Here is a 21,801-nt window from a genome sequence, read left to right as displayed (position 1 = left end):
TCCTTCTGGTCCCTCTGTGGGACAGCGGCTGGGGACAGCTCCCAGCCAGCGCTGCGCTCCGGGGGCTGCTCCAGCAACAGCCGCAGCCTCTGCCAGCAGCCACCGAGGATTCAGGGTGCACCTTCCTCTCCTTCCGGCAGTCCGTCCCACGACCACCCAACCTGTCATCCTCACCGAAAGCCAAGTTTACTCAAAAACCCAGCAGAAGAAACAAGAGATGAAATCTCCAAGAAAAACATTTTTAAATATAAACCCAATAGAATAATCAGCACAAAAATGTAGCCAGCTTAATGATTACATACACTGCTCAGTGTTAGATAAAAATCTGGTGCAACAGGAAGCATTCTGTGCTGTTTGCTATCCTGCTTCTCTGCTCTGTGTCCCAGAAGACAATTCCTTAAAAAGCAGTACATCAGCTTCAGAACTAATAGATATGGGGTTAGGATCTCAGGAGTTCAGTAATATTCTAGTTTTACATCACTGCTGGAAAATATAATAACAGGACAATCCAGTGTGGATCAAGTCAGTAATCAATGAGGCTTGACTGTAACTCTAAGACACAAATAATTTTAGCTAGTATCTTTAGTGAATTGTCTAATTCCAGATCCACAGGCCTATTTTCACATAGTTATTGTCACAAATTTCATGGAATCTTACAATGGTATCAGGATTTGGCCTGTAATATTAAACCAAGGGCCCAGGCCAGCAATCACTTCACTCTCAAAAACTCCACTGAAGTCAACAGGAGACTCTCATTACCCACCACTGACAGAACCCAGAGGTAAAAATGACTCTTCTAAAAACCTGAAATGAACAGACCATGAGTATATCACAATGAGTTCCCCTAGCTGACAGCTTATGGGCTACTGCCCAATATTTTGATTTAAAAAAGAGAGTCTATTGTATAAGGTAATGAAGTAAGTGCCTTCAGGATGTACATTTGGTGAGGGATAGTAAGAGGAAACCACTTTTGCCTCACCAGAGCAAAACTTCAGAAATTAGGAAGAGGGCAACACCCTCTGTCAGCCTAACTTAGAGTTATCCACAGTTCCTGGACTTCATCACTTTCTGTTTTATAAAATATCTATTTTACAGTGCATAAATACTAATAATTTTGAAATAAGTAATTTGCCAGAAGAGAAAGGGACACTACAGCAAGGACATGAGTTATCAAATCCTTGCGATGTAGAGAGAGAACTCTCAAATCTATTCCTATGGCTTGCAAACCTGGGATGCCAGATTTACCCACTGAAGCTTCCTTGTTGCACATATCATAAGCTCTACTCCAGTTAAAAACTGAACTAAGTGCAAATACAAATGTTGATTTAGTGCATAATTGCTAGCCCAAACCTTGGAAAGACAAATTCTTTTGCTGGACGAAGGCTTCAGACATGCTAATGGCTTAATGAATCATGCTTGTCACTAATTTTATTTTCAAATTAAATTATCCACCCAGTTAATATTTCTGATTTCTGCTGAAATATTGTTGAAATTGGACGTTGCTTGGAGTGCCTGCATGAGAAGCACACGTGGCAGCCATGTGGATATAGCAGTGGAACTATTAATACCTGTGCTTTGCTGGGACTCAGTGGTGATGGAACACTTGGAAGTGCTGTTCCTAAACAATGATGCAACCAGGAATGCACCAGCCCTCTGGGGTGTTAACTTGATAAACAATTGCATAACAGTAACTTTATTTTTCTTGCTGTGATTAATGCAAACAAGATGATAAGGGAAACTAAAGGCAAAATTTGCTGCTATTTCTCTTTTAGTACAGAAAATCCCTAGTGTTCCTATTTTGCTTAAAAATATGCTTTATTGAAATTTCTGCACATATATTAAATTAACCTTAACACTTTAGAATGAAAAATAGGGGTTATTACACAGCACTAGAGCATTCCAAAATTCCATTTCAATGTAAAGTGAACATAATTATAGCAATTTTTGGCTTTGCTATTTTGCAGTAATGGAGGTCTGCATCTTTTGCAGAAGCAACATGTATATTTATTTTCCTTGGGGTTTTTTCATGCTAAGTGATGTTTCTAGAGGTAAATTTACTAAGAACTAGGATGGGTTATGAAACAATATAAAGTATCTTGTCTATTGCATTTAATTTTCAATGAAGTTTATTCACACTAAGAAAAAAACAAATGCAACACATACAGCTAAATAAAATATATCAATAAATAGCATTCTTACCAAAGGCCTAAGTTCTGGGTGAGTCAAAATATATCCATTGTTTGTAATTGCAAAAGCATATCCATGAATACCTAACTGTAAAAGTAAATGAGAAAGAAATACTAATCAGCATGGTTTCCAGTAAATCTGTAAACAAAACTCAGGCAATAATTTGGCTATCCAGGGCAGCTGGCAATCACAGCCCTTATCCACACAGTGTTTTCTATAACAGAGGCAAAGATCCTTGACATTTGGAGCAAATGAGAAGCTGTCATTGTGATGAATTCAGCATACAGCATGGTTTTAAACTGTCCCACAACTCTGCTATCCAGGGCATTTGCTCCTTTGTGTGCTAGAGTCAATTTTTTATATATATATACACATATATAATATACCTATATATGAGATGCCACAGCATTTGGCATACACAGAACAAGTGGCAGGGCAAAGAGATACTGGAATTTTATAAATTCTCCTATTCCCAGGAGTGCACAGCTTTCTTCACTTGTTGTTAAAGTAGCACTTAAGGAAAGGGCAGCTACAGCAAGCAACGGTGACCTGTCACATGTGATATTTACATCTTCCTACCTTAAAGGCTCTCTGTTAATTCCAGTTCAGCTGGAGACACTGAAGGCAGCTATTTCTGCTAAGGAATTTCCTCTTAGTTTACATCTTTGTACCGAGTGGAACTGTGGGAGATTCCTTGAGAGCAATGAAATGCTTGATGAGGCCTAAGAGTGTCCAAATTTAGCATTGTACTTATTTAAATAGAAATACTGGTCTGTTTAACAATATGCTTATTACACAGTTGATTGCATCCACTGAATGTAATAAATGTACCTCTAAACCCTCGATGTGGTCATTCAAACATCCCTTCTTAGCATAAACTTGCTGCTAATGTAGATTTTTCTACTTTTTACTATGTACCTTTTTCCATGCAGAGCAAATCTTCCTATCCTTCCTTACCCATTTTTTTCAGGTCTTCATATAATATAATATCCTGCATATTTTTATTAAGCATCTCAATACACTGAGGTATTAAATACCAAACAAAAAAAAAAAACAAAAAAAAGGAACTTTCTCACACTATCTTGCTTTGATATTTACTTTACAGTTCTTACTAATAAATCTTTATTTTACTTGAGTGCATTCTTAAATGCTTTGCTGAAGTGGGTCTTTAGGAATTTGTCTGACACTAAGTAACTTCAGAACAGCTGAAAAGTCAGAATCCTTTCTAAGAGGCAAAAAGGAGAGCAAGTCTTTTGGCTTCTTTAATTTTCTGTAAGTATAAACCAGAGAACAATATTACAGAAAGGTCACAGGTAAAACATTCCAGGCTAATTTATAGTGTCTCTGTGTGAATGATTGTATATGGTCAACTATAGCTGCCACACAGAAGATGGTTTCATAAATTAGTGGTCTTCCTATAGCAATAAACTTCAGTGAGAGCAATAGAAGGTGATATATTCTTGGCATCTCTTCATAAAGGAGGGATAACCAAAATAATAACAGTGGACACATTTTAACTATTATAGCGTGACAAGGGAATCAAGCTGTTGGCTAAATATCAGATCTCAAGTACAATTGTCTGTGTTGATAACTGCAGAATGACATCCAGGCAGTGGAAGGCAGATAAGGAAACAAATGTGGGTGGTATAACTCACAGGAAAAAAGCATTTGCCTGTTTGAGGCCTACACAGATCCGAGGGTAGTATTTTATCGTGTTCTGTGCAATGTGGGAAATTGCATGGTCTCTGCAGTATCTGAGACACTTACAGCAGCATTGCCATTTTAAACCTTGAATTCTGTCTCTAAATCACAGAGTCAGAAAAAAATACCACCTTTCTCTAGCTGTTGTAAAACGTCACATGGAAGTCAAGTATTACCAAATCCAACCCCACCTTATTCAGGAGAAACTGCCACTGACATCTGGGGAAGTTTAGCCAAGACAACAACTGCTGAAAATAGCTTATTGCTATTATTCATCTTCCTCAGCATAAAATTCACCTCATCCAAGCTGAAAGAATTCCAGGCCAGCAGACTTCTATTTCCAACCAATCATTTTATATCCCTGTGTGAATTTTTTGTCACGTGTTCCCTCTGCAGGAATGGGTCCCAGGGGTGATTATGGTCTTGCAATTGTACAGTCTTTGTTTATGGCATGTGGGACTGGAAGTTATAACTCAAGTGATCTCACTAACTCAACTGCATTGCATGATATTGGTGCCTCCTGTAATAATCCTCTCTTGCAGTACATCCTGCAATATAAAACATACCTTCAAATAAAAAGTCTAATATGCAGCAAGAGGATCATATATTACTTCCACAGAAAACTAATTCTTAAAAAAACTTCTCCTTTTCTGAATCAGTCTCACTCTGTTGCAATACTTGTTATTCAGGCCTCCCACTCTCTCTAGGTTCTTATATTCAGACTATGTCCAAATCTTACAGATTATTTAGGAGTAACATCACTGTTATTTGGCTTTTCCTATCCAGCCATGCCCAGCCAAGCTTTTATTTCTGCAGATACCACAACATTGTTCTTCCTTCTCACTACAAATGAACCTTGCTCTGATGCCTTAGGTTTTAACCTTTCTATTTTTCAAATTCTGTACTGCTTGGTGTGTGACTCTGAAGTTTCTTGTAGCCTGTTCATTTCTGCTCTCTCATGCTAGGTCGGCATAACAAAGCCTCTCTGGCCCTGCTTTCCAAGGACACCAAGGCTGTCCTAGGCCAAAAGTATAAACCAAAGAGCTGCTAAGGGGGTGGGGGGATAAGCTGAGGGGAAAACTGAAGCTTTAACTGGAGAATTAACCCTGATATGCAACTGAACCAAACCTATAAAAGAGTGAAGAACTCGTGACCTGGGGTCCATCTTGGGGTCCATTTTCAGAATAGCTTCAGAGTCCCCAGGGTGTATCTTTGAAGGCCTTTCAAATAAATACCTACTTTTATTCCCTTACTCCTGTCTAGTCTCTGTTTCTGGGAGGCCTCTTAAGGCATCAGCTCTTCTCACAGCTCCTTACAGACAGCTCCAAAGACTTTTTCCATTGCTCCAAATTTTGCAAAGGAGCTAATTTTGCTCCTTTCTCCTCTTTCTTCTACAGATTCATTATATCTGCGTACATAAAAGTATAATATAAGTTGCTGTTTGTAAACTTTGGTGATTTGTGCACTAAGGGTGTTCCCTGTTACTCATCCTGAGCAGCAGTGCCTCTGTCACTGTGTTCTGATATCACTGTGGAGTCACCTGCAACAGGAAGCATTATACACAAACAGGAAGCCTAAAGTGTTTCCATGCAAAGCAATGCCATTTTTAAGCACGATTTTTTTGTTATGTTGCCTCATGTTCTGGCTGTATTTCATGGTCTAACTTCATTGATTTCATAACTTCATTCATTTTAATATGGACAATATTTAGCATTACCCTCTAGACCACACTGATCAACAAAAACGTGAAAATCAGGCCATAGTTTAATCTAGGTTTTAAAAATGGCACTTGATCTCAGGCACTACAGAGCTAAAATTCATGAGGAAAATGGGTGAAATAATGGAGCTATGTAAGTACAAACAATAACAACATATTAAATTAATTATGTTGTATTTTAGGCATTATACTGAATAGACTTTATATATAGACACCATCTGTATATTACCTTGTATTTTGGAATAGTTTTTAAAAGCTCTTTAACTGGAACATCTGTGCCGACTACTCCCAGGAGAATCCCTTTAGACCTCTGAAAAGAACAATAAAAGATGCACTCAGAACCACAATAATAATAAACATTCTCACCAGTTATTTCACCTTGCAGCTACACTGCAGAAGTGAGTAGATAACAGACCAATTATTTTAAAAGTGGGGAAGGCAGACACTGGTACAACTCAGCTGATCAAGCAGTAATTAAATCAATAACATTGCTCCTTTCTGCTTTATTTACAGTTCACCTAGAAAAGGGTGAGTCCCTCTACTGAAATCTTTCACATGCAAATAGGTTTTAAATTAAAAACTACTGTTAAAAACGTGTTACTCCCTTCTTTCCCAATTTCTCCTGATAAACAAAAGAGAAAGATGAAGCATTAAGGGGAAAGTACACTTAACTTTCTGCAATAATCTGTTAAATTATTAAAGATAAACACATATATAGATAATATACATAAAAGTAATTAAATTCTGAGTTATATCAGTGCAAAGGGGAAAATTATATAGATTATTTGCTATAAAAAAGTAATACAGAAGTAAGAAAGCCCTAAGGCCTAGTGCCATCTGAGATTTTCTCTTAGATATAGGGTTTCTTCATTTTACCACAGTTTCTAGAGTATAGATATTTGGGACTATTTGTCCACATTTTTGTGCTAATAAAGGGATACTGACTGCAGACAAGAGGAAGAAAAGAAAAAATTTTGGGGTTGGCTAAAATCTTATTAGATTCCCTGAAAGCAACTTCACGTCAGTCACACCATTATCACATGACAGAAATAATCTGAGTACTTACAGTCTCATTTTGCTTACTAAATACTGGCATGGCAACAGTTGTCATCAACACCAATCCCTGATCATCAGCAAGCTACATTTGAAAAAGAAATACTGTCTCTGAGAACTAAGGAACCATTACAGACATACAGTTGCATTATTTCCATTTTAAATGAGATAAGGCAGTTTATCCAAATGACACTGATGCAGTTGGACCTGCAGTCAGTGCAGCCCAGCCCAGCCCCAGCCCCACGTCAACTGAACCAGCTCTGCCCATCCCAGCCCCTGCAGTGCCAGGAAGGATTCCTCATCCTCATCCTACTGCAGTGTGCCACGGGAGAGAGAAGGGGCTGGGATGTGGGCTGTGGAAGCAGCAAGGGCAGCAGCAAAGCAGCTGGAGCTCTGCTCTACATCCCTCCCAGTGTCAGCTCTGCCGAAGTTGCCTTGGGCTGTTTTCTCCCAGAAAAGAGCAAGAGATCACGAGCTGTATGAACTTTGTTGTGGTCCAGTCTGAGATCTCCTCAGCTCACACAGTGGCACAAAGGATAGCAGCCAGCAAGAATCCCAGGAGCACCTTTGCTCCACCCAGTTCCAGTTTGCTGGGCAAAGAGGTGCCATGAAGCATTATTTGATTCTGCACATCAGGTTTCAATGTATTTTTTCAGTTGAGGGAGAAAACAGCTCTCCTGACCTTGGTTCCATTCAAGAGAAACATGTAGGATGTTTATCACTGGCCACAGGAGAGTGAGAGTGATCAGATTGTGTCTCCTCCCTGTTCACACCCTCTGGCCAGACTGAACCTCTGCCCTGAAGCAGACACTGACTGGGATGCTCCAGACCAGCACTGCTCTGTGCCTGTAGATCTTCATCCACCACGTGTGAAAGGCAACTCAAGCAGGAGGTGGAGAGTTACTGCCCGACCTTTTCTGTCCCCAGGGACAAATGTTTAAAGCTGAAGAGGTTTATCCAACATTTGGAAGTGTGACACAGACAGTTATGATCTCAAGTGGAGATTTTGTAAAACAAAAATTCTGCTTTGCTGCGCCTGTGTTCAACCAAATGGATGCAGCAATAGGGATGATCTTGCTGAGCAATACTGTAGGTGCCAGTCATGCCCAGCTGTGACTGTGACATTCTCCTACCACTCTAGCATCTGTATCATGTTTTCTGCACTCAGGTAGAACTTCTAATCCATTTTTTTCTCCTCTTAGAATTTTTGCAATTATTTTTTTGTTTTGTGTTTACAAAGGTTTTCTTATAACGAAGCAATAGCAATTGGCTCGCCTCATTTTCAGAAAACAAGTCCTACATTATAAATGATACTTTATGAAAAGTAAAGATAACTTATGAAGCCTATATCACATTAACAAATCAGACAAACAAAATCTAGATAATTACATGTCTTGCAGCTCCCAATCTTCTTCAGGAGGATTTTCAGTTTCCCAAACAAGTATATTTCCTGAAGCATGGCACTATCTCACGGTGAGAAGGAATGTTTGCAGACATTAAACAGGAACATAAATGGGATTTAGAGTCAAGAAGGTTTACATCTGATAAGGAATCATTGGGGATATGAGGTGGAACGAACTCATGATCGTATTTCCTTTTTTTTTGTTTGTTTTCCTTGTTAGCAAGAAGAGAAAATTCTAACCCTAATATAACCCTTGATCTATCAAGGAATAGTAAGCTATTAAACAAACAAGAAAAAAACCCAAAAACTTGGCATAACATTGTGGGTTCAAAGGTTGCACTTGAAACTCAAATGCAGACAAACTAATGTAGGAACTTCTGCTCCTTGGCCAGAGTAGTAGAGTCAAGCACACAGACATGATTTGTGTGGAGAGGAGCCCAGGAAGCGGAAAAGAATTCTGCTGATTACGAGGTGACATTTCAGAGCACTTAGAGATTTTATATGATTGCCCAGGATAGCTGTTCTCTGACATCATGTTTTTGTCAGGTACCAGGACAGTATTAATTTACGAGTCTTCTCGCTCTCAAGATATTACTAAAAATAATTCAATAGATAGGATAAAGCCAAGGCACTCTCAGTAAAGTTTTAGGGTGTTTGAAATTCTTTACATGGAGAAAAAAACCCTCCACGGTCTGGGTTTCCTGGGAAATATTGAAAGAACTGCTCATTAACTCTCAAAACTGACTATGGAAGTAGACAAGAGTGATTGCCCTGTAATTTTGTTATCTACAAGTACCAACCAGAGTTGGCTGCTGCAATAATTTCTATAGAATTGCAACTGTATAATCCAGTCTGCTTGATTTTTTATTTGTTTGGCAGATGGAGAGGTTGTTGGCCACTTCAATAAGTGGAGTCAGCAAATAACTGGATGAGCAGGGACTCATATTTGCAACATTTTACTGAGTCACTGCGCATCAGACTGTAGTTACTATCTAGTGTAGAATGATGAATGAAAGAGACAGTGTCAGTGATTTGCCCCAGAATGTTTTTCTATTGAAAAGACGTGGTGGTAACGGTTTTAGGTGGGAAACTACCCAAGGGCTATGGACACTCAGTTTGATAAAATGCTTAGCAAAAAATAACAAACCTTTAAAAGAAAATAAGCCTCAAGACTGAGGAAAAAATGCATTTCCAGGTTAAATGTCTCTTGGCTGTTTAGAGTAAAGAAACAGAACTTGCTCTCTGAAAAAGGTACAGATCTCTAGTGCCTAGCAATAACAGTTTTATAATTGGAGAGAAACTCCTTTAAAGAAATAAATTAACTACAACAGTTTGCCTTTTAATTCCTCACTGTACACAGTTACCCCCCTTAGAACAAACCCAAGCAGATCTTCCCAAACAACAAAAAAAACCCCATTCTCTTAGAGTCAAGCCACTTGGAGTTTAGCCTCACATCCAGCACTAGCATCCATCTCTCAGGGCAAAGAGCAAGGCAGGCTCCAGAATTAAACCAGACACACATACACAGGAAAGAATAAAAACATTTTCTTAGGTGCTTCCGTTGTGGAAAGAGGAATCTGAGAAACATCCCTGGCATATCTTCCTTGGGAGTGTATAGTCAAGAAGAGTTTCAGTAGGAAGTCCAGAATTTCTGACACACCTGCCCAACCCACCCACCTTCTTCCTCTGCCCACTCTGTATAGATTTGTTTCACAACGTGTTGTCTTCTGTGACCACTGCACTTTTATGTGCTGATCAGAGTAATGAGGCAGGTTGGAAGCATCAGAGAATTGGAGTTTGTGTTTTACATGGACTAAAATATTAAGGAATAGCTATTATCTTGGCATAGACTCAAGTTATGGTCTGGGACAATATAGGAACCTGTGTGTCTTAAGTTAAAGAGACATTTCTGTGTTTAGCACGCAAAGTAAATGAAAAAAAAAAAAACCTATATTGTAAAATAGTTACTTGGAGTTTGTAAACTGCTGATTCAAAAATGTCATTAAAAGTCAGTTTGCATGTTGAGGAATGTGAGGAATTTGGAAACTAAAGATTGCAATTAACATGTAAGTGAAAATTTTAACATGGTTTTCTGAATGGAAATCAAATATTCATTACAAAACTGAAGACAATAGCATCTCATGGGGAGGAAATAGATCCAAAGGAATGCTAAATCAAACTGTTTATGACTATTTGGTACTCCATTAGATTCAACTTAACTACCATAATTTCATAAAAATTCTAAAATCACTAGTCATACACTTCAACGAAACAGCAGCTTTGCAAATTTTCTATTTTCTATTCCCAGCGACAGTTAATTCAACCCTTCAAAGTATAAGGTAAACGATGCAGGGAATGATAAATGATGCTGAAAGACAATAGCATCAAGATATAATGAGGGCACAGCACTATTTACAGAAGTTAAGGATAACACAGAAAGAGAGAGGAAAGCCATCGGGAACTTTTGGGCAACAAATATCATCAAAAAATTTCTGTATGGAGGAAATATGGTTCCACTCATGAGAGAATCATTAAAAAAAAATTCTTAAGTGTTCCTAAACACAACTCTCTGCTTCTGATTTGTGTGCCTAATTTATTCACTTCTACCTCTTCACTCAAACTAAGTAGAACAAAACATCACAGCAGGAGTAAGGGAAAAGCTTTTGAATCCTGCTGTGTTTGCTCAAAAAAGCAAGTAAAGCTTTCATACTAGGAAACAAAACACCTTTTTGAACTATTAAGGAAAAATGTCTTTTGCTCTTCAATGCATACAAAAAGCTATTTTATGTAACTGTATCAAAGATAAAGGTTATTTTGGAAATCAAAATGAACAAATTTGAAAAGTAGTAAATTTGAGTTATTACTTTATCTTAGTGCTATTTTCACAGCCCTGTGGGATTGCTACCTAAAAACATGCATAAAAGAAATATAGAGGACAAGTAAAATTCATAAGAATTTGTTTCATTTGCCTGGCAGTAGTTCTTCCTTTAAGACACATTAACTCTTCCTAGACATATTTGGTTCTGAAAGTAACATAACCATATTAAATCAGTGTCTCTGTTGCCTGAAATTCTGGTGAGTTTTTTGTTGGTGCTTTTTTTGGCTGGTTGGGTGGGCAGTTGGTTTGACTTGGTTTTGTGGTATTTTCTATTTTAAGTATAGAGTATATCATAAGGATCTTTTCAAGACAAATATCATGGTGAAACAGATACATCCACCTTAAACTCATTGTTCTTCATTTCACCTGCTCTCCAATTCTGAATTTGCACCAGTTTGAATAAGAGCAGCCACCATAAGAGCAACAGGTTTAATTGTTATTTAACTGCTGTAGCCAGTTGAAAAGCTACAGGTCTTCAAAATCAATAGCTAATCACCACGGAACACTGACTAAACACTGAAAAGTCTGAAGTCAAAGTGTCCCACATATAGGAGAAAACACATTTCATCAAGATGGTGAACTATTTATAATAGATATGAAATAATAAAGGTAAACTTGAAATGCCACATTTTTCTTTCAGATCACTCAAAGATTAAAGTGAACAAGTTTAGAGAGACATGACTGTTTGAAATGTTTATAGAGAAAACATTTGCAAGATGATACACAGATTCCAACAAAAATACAGTACAAGTTCAGACACCATATGGCAAAACAGTGACTAAGTCATTCATAAAGGCATGCACCAGCCCTGTGCTGCTTCCCTTCACCTTGCAGAGAGCAAGAGAGATTCTCTTGGTTTGTTCATAAGCTGTCAGGCCATGCTTATTAGAAGGCATATTTCTTGCCTGAAGTTATCAAAATCCCTGGAGGATTACTTGCACCTGTCCTCCCTCCCCATCCCATTCCTTCCTTCCCACCCCTCTCTTCTTTCTCTGCACAAAATACACAGTCAACTAGACTGTGGTTAGTTATGAATGCATATAAAAATATGTGGATTTAGTACTGCATTTTTTTGATGTAGGGGCAAACACACTGAAAATTGGCAATTTTGACCATTTATGAAAATTGTGTTGTTTTTTGCCAACCTCAAACTTGAGTAATTTGTACCAGAATATTATTTAATAGCTCAGAATTGTGGCCATCAGAACAGGTAATACAGTACCACATGGCACAACCTGACAAACAGCCTGACTGGTTGTACCTTCTGCACCAGCACATTAGGGTTTAACTCTCTCTTCTTTCTGCAAACTGTTAAGAGAAGCATTTGGCACAAATGTTTAGACAAGAGGGTGAAAATGAAAAAGCTAAAGTTAGCTCGTCTGGCCTTTTGGTCCTTCTACTTTTCCAGAAAGCTGTACACAAAATATTTCTTGAAACCATCTATTTCAAGAAGGAAAAAAAAAAAACCAAACAAAGCCAATGTCTTTTGGTACCATGTTCTGCAACTCTCAAAGCAAGAACAAACTGTGGACATAGTGCAGTGTCATAAAACAGCATATTACCTGCAGGTTTGAAATAGAATTTTCTGAGCTCCACGAGCAAGGAAATTTCAAATACACATAGTATCATAACAATAAAACCTCCCATCCTCATATTTCTTGCTTTTAAACTAAAAAGTGGCTGAGACACATTAGTGAAGTTCTAAGTTCTGTGGATGCCCTCACTATTCTTCAAAAGCTATTAAGTGAAAGATCACCTCACTTATAGCTTTCATTAAAAAGTGAACTTTTATCATCATCCATGAATAACAGTGATGTCAAACTGACTAATTGCTGTGACATTTCTTATTGAAGGTGCTTTACCAAGAACAGTAAGAATGACTTGGACAAGTGAGTGTTGCAATTTTCCAGCACATTCTATTCCTTTTTATCATTTTAATATTTCTTTGCCAAAAGCACAAAACACCATCTAGATTTTCTAGTTTCTAGAAGCCTCGATTATATTTGTGAAACATATAAGGATGATGCAACAGGCATCAAGCAGTTCTTAACTTTGCCACACTGACTGTGCTGTCCTGATGTGCAGAGCTGACTCTGGAAACACCATATCGATGCAGAAGTGGTTTAAAGGCAAGAGCACATTATATGAAAAGTATGCAACCTGTTAGAGAAGTCAAATGTTGAATGTGTTCAGGGGTGTGTTGGTAGATACAGTGGGGAGCAGTGAAAGGGTACCAGCTATGCCATGGGTTCTGCAGTCTCTACAACAGATCCCAAAATGTTTCACATGGAGTAATGGAGTGGGTTTTTTTTTTTTTAATCCCTACTATTATTTCAAATTGTTGACAAAATAGCCTCCCTGTCATTTCCAAGTTGTAGGCTACTAGATGCCTGGCATGTTAAAATAGCTCATATGTTTGCAGGGCTGCTCTCAGCAGGTACCTCAGCTGGGCTCAAAGCCAGGTACCTTCCTGGGCCCGGCTCAGAGACCCCGGGACAGTGAAGTGTTTCACTGATCACCAACTGTACTGCACCCACACCACCATGGAAACGTGAAGCACTGGTGACTACTTGGAATGACTAGGATTTGATTAAAATATTTTACCTTTTGTGCCTGAGGGAGCTGGAAAACAACAAAACAGAACAAGCAATTATACATTAATAAATTAATTTGAACTGCTACTTTAGGTGCCGTATTAATAAAAGCATAAACATAATATAAAAACAAAGTGTAAAGGAAAGAAACTAGAGGAACTAGGTTTACATTGCCAATTGATTCAACTTTTTGAGGACTTATTAAGTGACTTTATGATTTGACATCTTCTCTACTAGGTATCACAAAAGCACCATGCAATTTGTTAAATGCTACCACACCAAGAAAGGGATTGTTTTCTCATCAGATATGGTATCACAACTGAACTGTGAGGTAGTTCCATCTTCCTGTACACAAATATAATTCAACATAAAGACAGTTTTAGTTTTAAATGAAACTGACATTAAGAGAAGATTATCATACTAAAGTAGAAGGTTGTATCCTCCATGAGAGAGGAAAGAAAAACAAAATGGGAATAGAAAGTTAGTAACTGCTTATGCAAACATTACAATACATGCATAATATACAATAATATATGCATAGAACAATACATTTCTGTGCTGTAAACACAAGTATGATTATATGTGCATATATGCAAAACAAATGCAAGTCTTTATGCATATATGCATATTTGTACCACACAGATGTTATTAGACAAGAGTAGCCATACCTGGTTGTGTGCACAGTATTTACTGTAAGCAACAACTCACGTATAAAGGCATTGAGAGCAGGCAGCAGACTCCATCACATATAAAAGACCTTATTTATCAAGAGTTGAAAGATGGGTTCTGTTTTCACTTCAGAGAAAAGAAAACCCATTGTAGCAGAGGAAGTCAGAAAACCAAACTGTTACAGGCACAATACAGTTTTCCCTTTTTCTGAATTCTTCTCCTCTTACTCCACACTCGTGGAGAAATTCACTGACGTAGCAGTTTAGCCTTGTGCTAAGTCCGCCTCCGAAAATTTGTTTCTCCAACACAAATTTTTTCTTTAAAGACATCAGCAGAACACAGAAACAGGCAGGTGAATCGATGCCAAATGCAAAAAGACCTTCAAGATTTCTAGTGAGCTTCTGACTGACCTTTTGCCCTTCCTCTGAATGAAAACAAGTAGAAAAAGAAAAACAACAACTTGCACACAGTTCTCTGCTAAAAGCTAATATCCACGTGGTATATGTCATGGAACAGAACTGTCACATAATCTCTAATTCACAAATATTGGGAGCAAAGCAGCCACAGTTTCTCCATTTCCATAACATAAAATATAACAAAATTCATGGCACAAAGAATTGCTGGAAGTAAAATCCCTTCATCCTAAAACTGCACTGATCCAATACCAGAATACAAACCAATATCATATTAAAGTATGTGTTTCTAAAAAAGCCTGTTTTTTTTTAAATAAATTACTGTATTGAACAGTATAAAAGGGTTGCTGCAGAAATTGCAGATACCTGTGAATTGTAAATACATGACCTAAATTGTGTATAACGGGTTAGAGCAGTTTAAAGCCTTTCTGAAAGTTTACTTACTTGTTAGTCTTTGATTAGTTAATTAATTTGACTCTGAGAAGGGGGAACATTTTCTTTTTTACATTCAAACAAGAGGAGCAAGTTGTAATATGATTTTTTAAAAATTTGCCAAACAGTAGTTTGGTCAAGTTTTTCCAAGTGAGGGAGTTATAGTCAGATGGATTGAAGTGATGATTACTTATTAATAACTGCCACACAAACTAGATGCTTTGCACCTTTATATACAAAGTGATCTCTTTTGCTTTTATTCAGATTATTGTCAAGAGTGCATTACTAAGCATTTACCAACTGTATTATCTGCTGCTGAATTCAGTTAGTCAATCCAATTTACAGCCTTTTATAAAACCAAGAATATTTCCATTCTTTTAAATATTAGCAGTCACAACCCTGATTAGGAATAATAAAGTCAGCAGACAAGACCATCATGCTTTTTCCTGGGCTGGAATTCTTGACACATTCCACCTAAGCTTAAAAATCCAGGTTCAAGGTCTTTCCTCAATTAAAAAAAAAAAAAAAAAATAATTAAAAAATCTGTCTTTTTCCCATCAGATAAATTTTCCTCCTGTTTCTGATTTGACACTTGCCTGTTACAAGGTCCTATATGTCAGCAACTCAGTTTAATATTTGCTACAAATTCCTTTGAAACTGCGGAGTTTTGTCTGACATTACCCCTTCTGGGAGGCCATAGGAAAGAAATAATTTTCCTAACAGTAGCAGTGATAGCCCTCTGGTCTGACCCTTTATTGAACAGTGCAAGAGCTGCCTGTCTGTGTGTAAAAGCCGACAGGTACCTCTGATTCCTGTGGTTTGCTTCATACCCTGCCAAGAGGCAGCTTTGCAGCAAACTGTGTGATCTTTCCCTGGCCCTCCAGCACTGCAGGTATTTCTATTCTACCCACACCCCTGGTGAACTGTGCCCTTTTGGTGCTTTCATTCAGCTCCAGCCACACCAAAGTGCCTCCTGTTCCTATTTGTTTTCCATTAGTGTCTCTTCCTCCCTCGGGTGCTCATCCCTAAACAATGCACATGACAGTGCATAGATCTGGTTTACTTGCTCCAGGTTTGCCATCTGGGTAAAGCAGTTTTTGTTAAAATTATTGTGGCTGAAGTGCAGGGAGGACACCTGGCCATTTGCTGGCTCGTGGTTGATCCAGTTGTGGGTCAGGAGGAGCCCTCTGAAGGAAATTGGACCTTGTTCCACAAAACTGCTTAGGAAGAGACCTTTGCTGTACAGCCAGCTACAACAGGGACAGGAGCCTGCAAGCATCAGGGGAAACCTAAGAGGATTTCCTGAAGTACAAAAGCAGTCTTAGGGATGTTGATGGAACCATGCAGATTTTGTTGCAACCTAAAAAAATTCTTAGATTGAAGAGCAAGATTAAAGCATGGGGCCTTGCAAGAACGCAGGTAAAAAATGTAGCATTACTTTTTTTTCAGCCTCCTTTTAACCAGAAAACAAATAAAAAAATTCTTTACTAAACACATTTTCTTATTCTATTTTGTATTGTAAAAAATTACTCTCAGAAACTGCAGGCCCCCTGAGGTTCACAATATGCTTGATGCCAGTGAGACATGTTGAGAATTCCACTTCTAAATGCAGGTCAACTTGGGGTCCCATCACACAATGTAACACAGAATAAATAACTGCAGGAGGTTTTTCAATAGTGCTGTTGCACACAGTGTCATGCTTTCCACATTTGCAAATAATCTAGCATTGTTTTGAGCCCTTCATGGAAATGTGTTTGATATTACCAGAAAAAGAAAAATTGGACACTATTGACGTGGTAAAAAACCCCAAGACAGGAAAAGGGATCCAACATCAAGGATTGTGCACTATTTTTTGGATCAGATACCTGTGAGACCAATATGATTGAACCCAACAAAACCCCAGAGATATGGAATACTGTCTTTAGAAGAAGAAGGAAAAAGTTCTAAGACCAGTAGTTCTGATATGTATCTCATAAAAGTCTATCTCCTTTCACCCTTATCAAAATAAGTTCATAAAGACTGATTTTGTAAATGATGTCATGATAATTGAAAATAAAAAGGTCATGCATTGTTAAAATATTTTAGAGCTGTTTCAAATTTATTCAAAACATTATGTAGCTGCATGTCCTAGATTTCCAAGAAACCAAGTCTGGAAGTTTTAAAGGAAAACGCCGTAGAATTATAAACTTCTTGTTCTGTTGGATCAGAATTAAACCTTATGTTTGTTTGAAGAATAGCAAAAAAATCTTCTGCAAGAGTGAAATATACTCAGTAGTTTCTTACTATATCAAAAACCATGGCTTCTTACTAAAGAAACAAAAATAACATTTATTATATTAACTTTCCACTTCTATTTTTCTAATGATTTCGTGGAGTTATTGTTATAAGAAGTATTATTGCAATTTACGTATGTTAAAACATTAAAAAGTAAAAAAACCTCTTATTTTACATTCACTGACCTCATTTCCACAGTTCTCTTCTCCTGCCAAGCTTTTAAAAGTCACCAGTCACAGAAAAACAGCCCTACTGACTTGATTGTTCCAAAATCAGATGCAATACAAATCAATAGGAAATAACTGCAAACATGCCAGTAAATAATCAGCAAGTCTGGATATGGTTTTGATGGTACAGACATTTCTATAAATAGTTTCTGAGCTGCACTAAGTTTAACCTTAATGCATTCCTAAAGTTATGGTGTTTTTGATGTTCAGAGTCATCCCATCCTTGTCACATACTGGCTCTTTATTTGACATTGGGTGTATGGATTAGAACTTTCACTTTTTAAAGGTATTTTTTCAGGAAACATATGAGGTGCTGTGGCAAACATGTAGAAAATGCAAAGCATTTCATACATTGCTAGCAGGTTTCCTCAGCTCTTCCCACAAATAGTAAAAACTTGGGAAAGAATAGAAAGCATATTCCAATTCTTGGTTTTGAGCAGAAAAGGTAAACTTTCTGCTTTAAAATTGACTTAGTTGCTATAAGATATAGCAGTTAAATCTTATGATTTTGATGATTTTTCTTTTGCAATCTATGCACTTATTCCCCCCCAACTAAGTACTACAGGCATCATAAAAAATTACATGCACACACAGAGGAAGAAATAAAATTCAGCCTCCTACCAGGATATTCCTGTCGTTAAGATTTCAGTATAAATATTAAAAGAGTGACATTAACCTGCAGCTTACTAGGATGACATCTCTAAGGAAATGTACTTGATTTTTCAAGGGATTTAACACCAAATCCTTCATTGTTCACATAATTGTTTTACTGTGCTACCACATATTTTTCAGTAACTACATCATTTTAGTCAAGGATAGATTGTGCTTTGCATGCAAAGTACACTCATCAGAGAAAATTTAAATGTTGCTATGGAGAAGAGAGTCATAAAACATAGATGAAAATTACAATCCTAGTTCTCTCTTTAAAAAGAATTCCTATAGTTGACAGAAAGGAAAGAAGTTAGCTCCTGTGAAATATGAAAAAGAGAACACACAGCAGCTGTAAAGGCATCAGATTGGAATTAAGAAATAGCAAAAAAAAAATTACAGACACTTAAGAACTTCGTGATGAAATGGCTCCACTCATTGAAGATTTGACACATTTTCTAAAATACATTAAATGCTTATTAATGCTAATGACTGAAGAATTCCTAAAGCAGCCTAGTAATCATGTTTTTAAAATGAGAATCAGCACAAAAAAGGATCTAAATCTTCTCAACTTTTAAAACAGTTATTTAAGTCATATCTGCCTGCATCTGCACTCTGAACTTCATGCGGAAATTAACAGAAAAGAAATCCATACTCATATATTCTGTGAGTCTGTACCTGTGATTCTTTTATTTGTACAAACAAGCCATTCTGCCTTTCTAATGAATACAAAATATTTACAGGGAAGACTATACTTAAATTAACCCAAATGACTTCAAATGCAAAGTTTGGTTGGGAATTTTGTTAATTTTTTTTTTAAAGAATTATGCTAATTGTATGGATAAACCACATGGCTACAAATCAAAGTAGCAGAATCAATTAATGAATCAGATGCTTCATGAGCATTCCACACACCATGATCAAAATTTTGGTCTCATACTTGTATGTGCAAAGGGAGAGAGTCCTATTTTCATTATTACACCATTAACTTAATACTTCTAAACACAAAATATTTGTCCATAGTTAATTCTGCTTATATATGCAAACATACATTCTGTATAAACATTACTACATTTATATTTCCCTATATAAATTATTGATACAACTGTTCTCTTATCTGCTACATATTAGATATTTCCTTCCTAATAAAAAACTCTGCAAACATCCATGCATGGAATCAGAATATTTTTCTAAATATTGACAACTCCAAACAAAACTAATGTTTGTAAAATACACATCACTGATACGAAGGGATACAATTTATACTAGAATTTGTATATCTAGTCTTTTTATCTCTCACCAAAAAAAGGAAAGGGAGGAAGAGAAGGAAGGAAAATAAAAAAGAATCAACCTCAGAAGATAGGTGCATATACACACACTCATTCATTTGTTTTTCTATTCTCACATTGAGTCCCTTCCACATTTGGAAAAAGGGCAGATTCTTTGGCAGTCCTAGAAACAAAAAAACATTTCTTGGTCATAAATCCTCTTAGGACCCAGTCACACATCCTCTTTCTCTTACAGTAAAATTGACACTGGCCTCAAAACCAACCCAAACAAGAGCATCACACAATAACTGTTAGAGTCAATGAGGATCCTGCAATGAGTTTAGTGGGGTTTTGATCTTGCACTATATTGAATCTTACTTGCTCTACATATCAATTTAAGACCAACATCTAAAGATAACTCCTTTCTGAAGATAGATGAAAGTGTATTTGATCTAATGAACATGTTAAGCAAGCCAGAATATCTTCTAAAAATCAGATTTACTAATTGTGTTTGTGATTTCTAGCATGTTACTCTGATTGTATTAAATGGGATTGTGTGTCTAAAGAGATGTGTTGTTCTGTGCTCTGTTTTGCAATAGTCCAACACAGTCTAAGAAGGGAATGGCTATAAGAACATATACAGTTAAATTATCCCAAACCACTGGTTTTTCTCCATGTTTTTTTTCACAAAATAATACCATTTCTTCTGTGACTGCTCGGCCAGAGGCAGTGGAAGGTGTATCAAGGCTTGTTTTCCATTCCATTGCTCTCTGTCCCTCTCCCCTGCTGTCACAAACAATCTGTGTCTTTTAGGGCTCTTAAAAACCCAAGATCATTTCTCCTTTGCTGTAGTGGGTGTTCACAACCTCACAGGAGTGAAGGTTTCTACTGTGACAAAAGGTTTTTATGACTGAAACTTTGAATCAAGTACAGTTCATACCAGAAATTCAGTTTTACCTCATGGGTGCTGCATTTAATAAAGAGGCATCTTTTGCTGACATTTACATGCATACAGCACCATTTCAAGTTCACAGCATTTTGGACTATGACCACAAAATGTGCAGTGACGAAACAGACAGGAAGCTACTTGTGTCAAGCTCCTGTAGAAGCAAATATTTTCTTGTTTGCAGGGGACACTATTTACAAATATCAAGACAAAACTGACCCATTTTAAAGTTCACACATAATTTTGTGTCAAGGATTCAAGGTTAATAAGAAAAATATTTGTATTCTGCAAAAAGTGTTGCCCTGACATCAGTGGACTGACAAAACTTATATGCAAAATTGAATTCAATATGATTTTGCTTTCAATTATCTTCATTTAAGCTTCTTATTGTGGCAGTTATTGATTTTTTTTTTTTTTTCACTTTATGATGAAATCAGTGATTTTGTAATTGAAAAAGGAAAGCTTTAGCTAATACCAAGACAAAACAAGGCACCTGCAAAACTACTGTGAAATGTCTAGCACACAACACATGGGGAAAAATAGAAAAATGATTGATTTCATGTTTCTGAAATTCAGCATACAAGAACGTGACCAGAAGAAGGCATGAGGAAAAAATCACTGAGAATCTCATCAATAAGACTGTGTCTACAATTAAAGTAATCTATCTGCTTTTGATAACTAGCAGACTAAATTGATCTTTTAAGAAATGAATCTGTGCTGCAGAAGATTCTAGGAATACCAAAGCAAAGGAAAATGGAGCTGGGTTTAGACGAGAGGAGGTTGTAATTAACAGGACTTACTCTTTTCTCTTACTTGCTTCAAAACAAGTCCTTCCAAAAATACATTGAAATTAACTAGTTGTTTCTAGATGTTTGATGCAAAGGCTGTAACCAGTACAGAGCTCTAAGTATTGGAACCAATTATCTTTTAGAACTAAAATATTGGACATTTTTAGAGGGAAAAATCTGCTTAGTTGCCTAACAAACACATTCAGAATAATTACTGGATTTTACTGGGGTTTATTTCTCGCCCATTAATCGCTTCTGAATGAGCAGAACTTTTGTATGGATTTTGTATTTAGCTATCACAAAACACCTTGAAGGCAATGTCAGTAAGCAATGGCCCAGAACTGCTCTGTATGGAGCAGGAGGCTGGAGGGCAGAACACGATAGACACCATACGCTCACAAGATCATTTGAGCTGATAAACAACAGGAGATTATTTCAAAGGAAGAAAGGCTGCACAAAAATGTTAGGATCATTTCATTTACTGAGAAGAAGAAATCCACAGATATGATAATAGATCAAGGGCACCAGAAACCAGCAGGAAAGGCAGCTTATGCACAACAATTAAATAAAAAGTTTCAAACCTTTCAAAAAGTTTCATTCCCTT

The 21,801-nt window shown here is 37.0% G+C and overlaps 1 protein-coding gene across 9 annotated transcripts in view; it reads right to left on the bottom strand.

Moving 5' to 3' along the window:
• The window catches only part of CACNA2D3 (calcium voltage-gated channel auxiliary subunit alpha2delta 3), a 422,236-nt gene that overhangs the window by 103,808 nt on the left and 296,627 nt on the right, over positions 1 to 21,801 (bottom strand). For 6 of the 9 annotated variants that reach the window (XM_069027740.1, XM_069027747.1, XM_069027744.1 and 3 more), the window contains 4 exons: positions 13,543 to 13,560; positions 6,672 to 6,743; positions 5,835 to 5,915; positions 2,200 to 2,274 (listed from right to left, as the gene is read on the bottom strand). In XM_069027740.1, the coding sequence (XP_068883841.1) occupies positions 2,200 to 2,274; positions 5,835 to 5,915; positions 6,672 to 6,743; positions 13,543 to 13,560 (246 nt within the window). The remainder of the gene's footprint in view (positions 1 to 2,199; positions 2,275 to 5,834; positions 5,916 to 6,671; positions 6,744 to 13,542; positions 13,561 to 21,801) is intronic. The other 3 variants (XM_069027745.1, XM_069027743.1, XM_069027746.1) reach the window with 3 other exon arrangements.

This window comes from Aphelocoma coerulescens, chromosome 12 (assembly GCF_041296385.1).
Source record: "Aphelocoma coerulescens isolate FSJ_1873_10779 chromosome 12, UR_Acoe_1.0, whole genome shotgun sequence".
Classification (NCBI taxonomy): domain Eukaryota; kingdom Metazoa; phylum Chordata; class Aves; order Passeriformes; family Corvidae; genus Aphelocoma; species Aphelocoma coerulescens.
The sequence above is the reverse complement of the archived record's forward strand: the minus strand, read 5'-3'. Positions and strand labels throughout refer to the sequence as shown.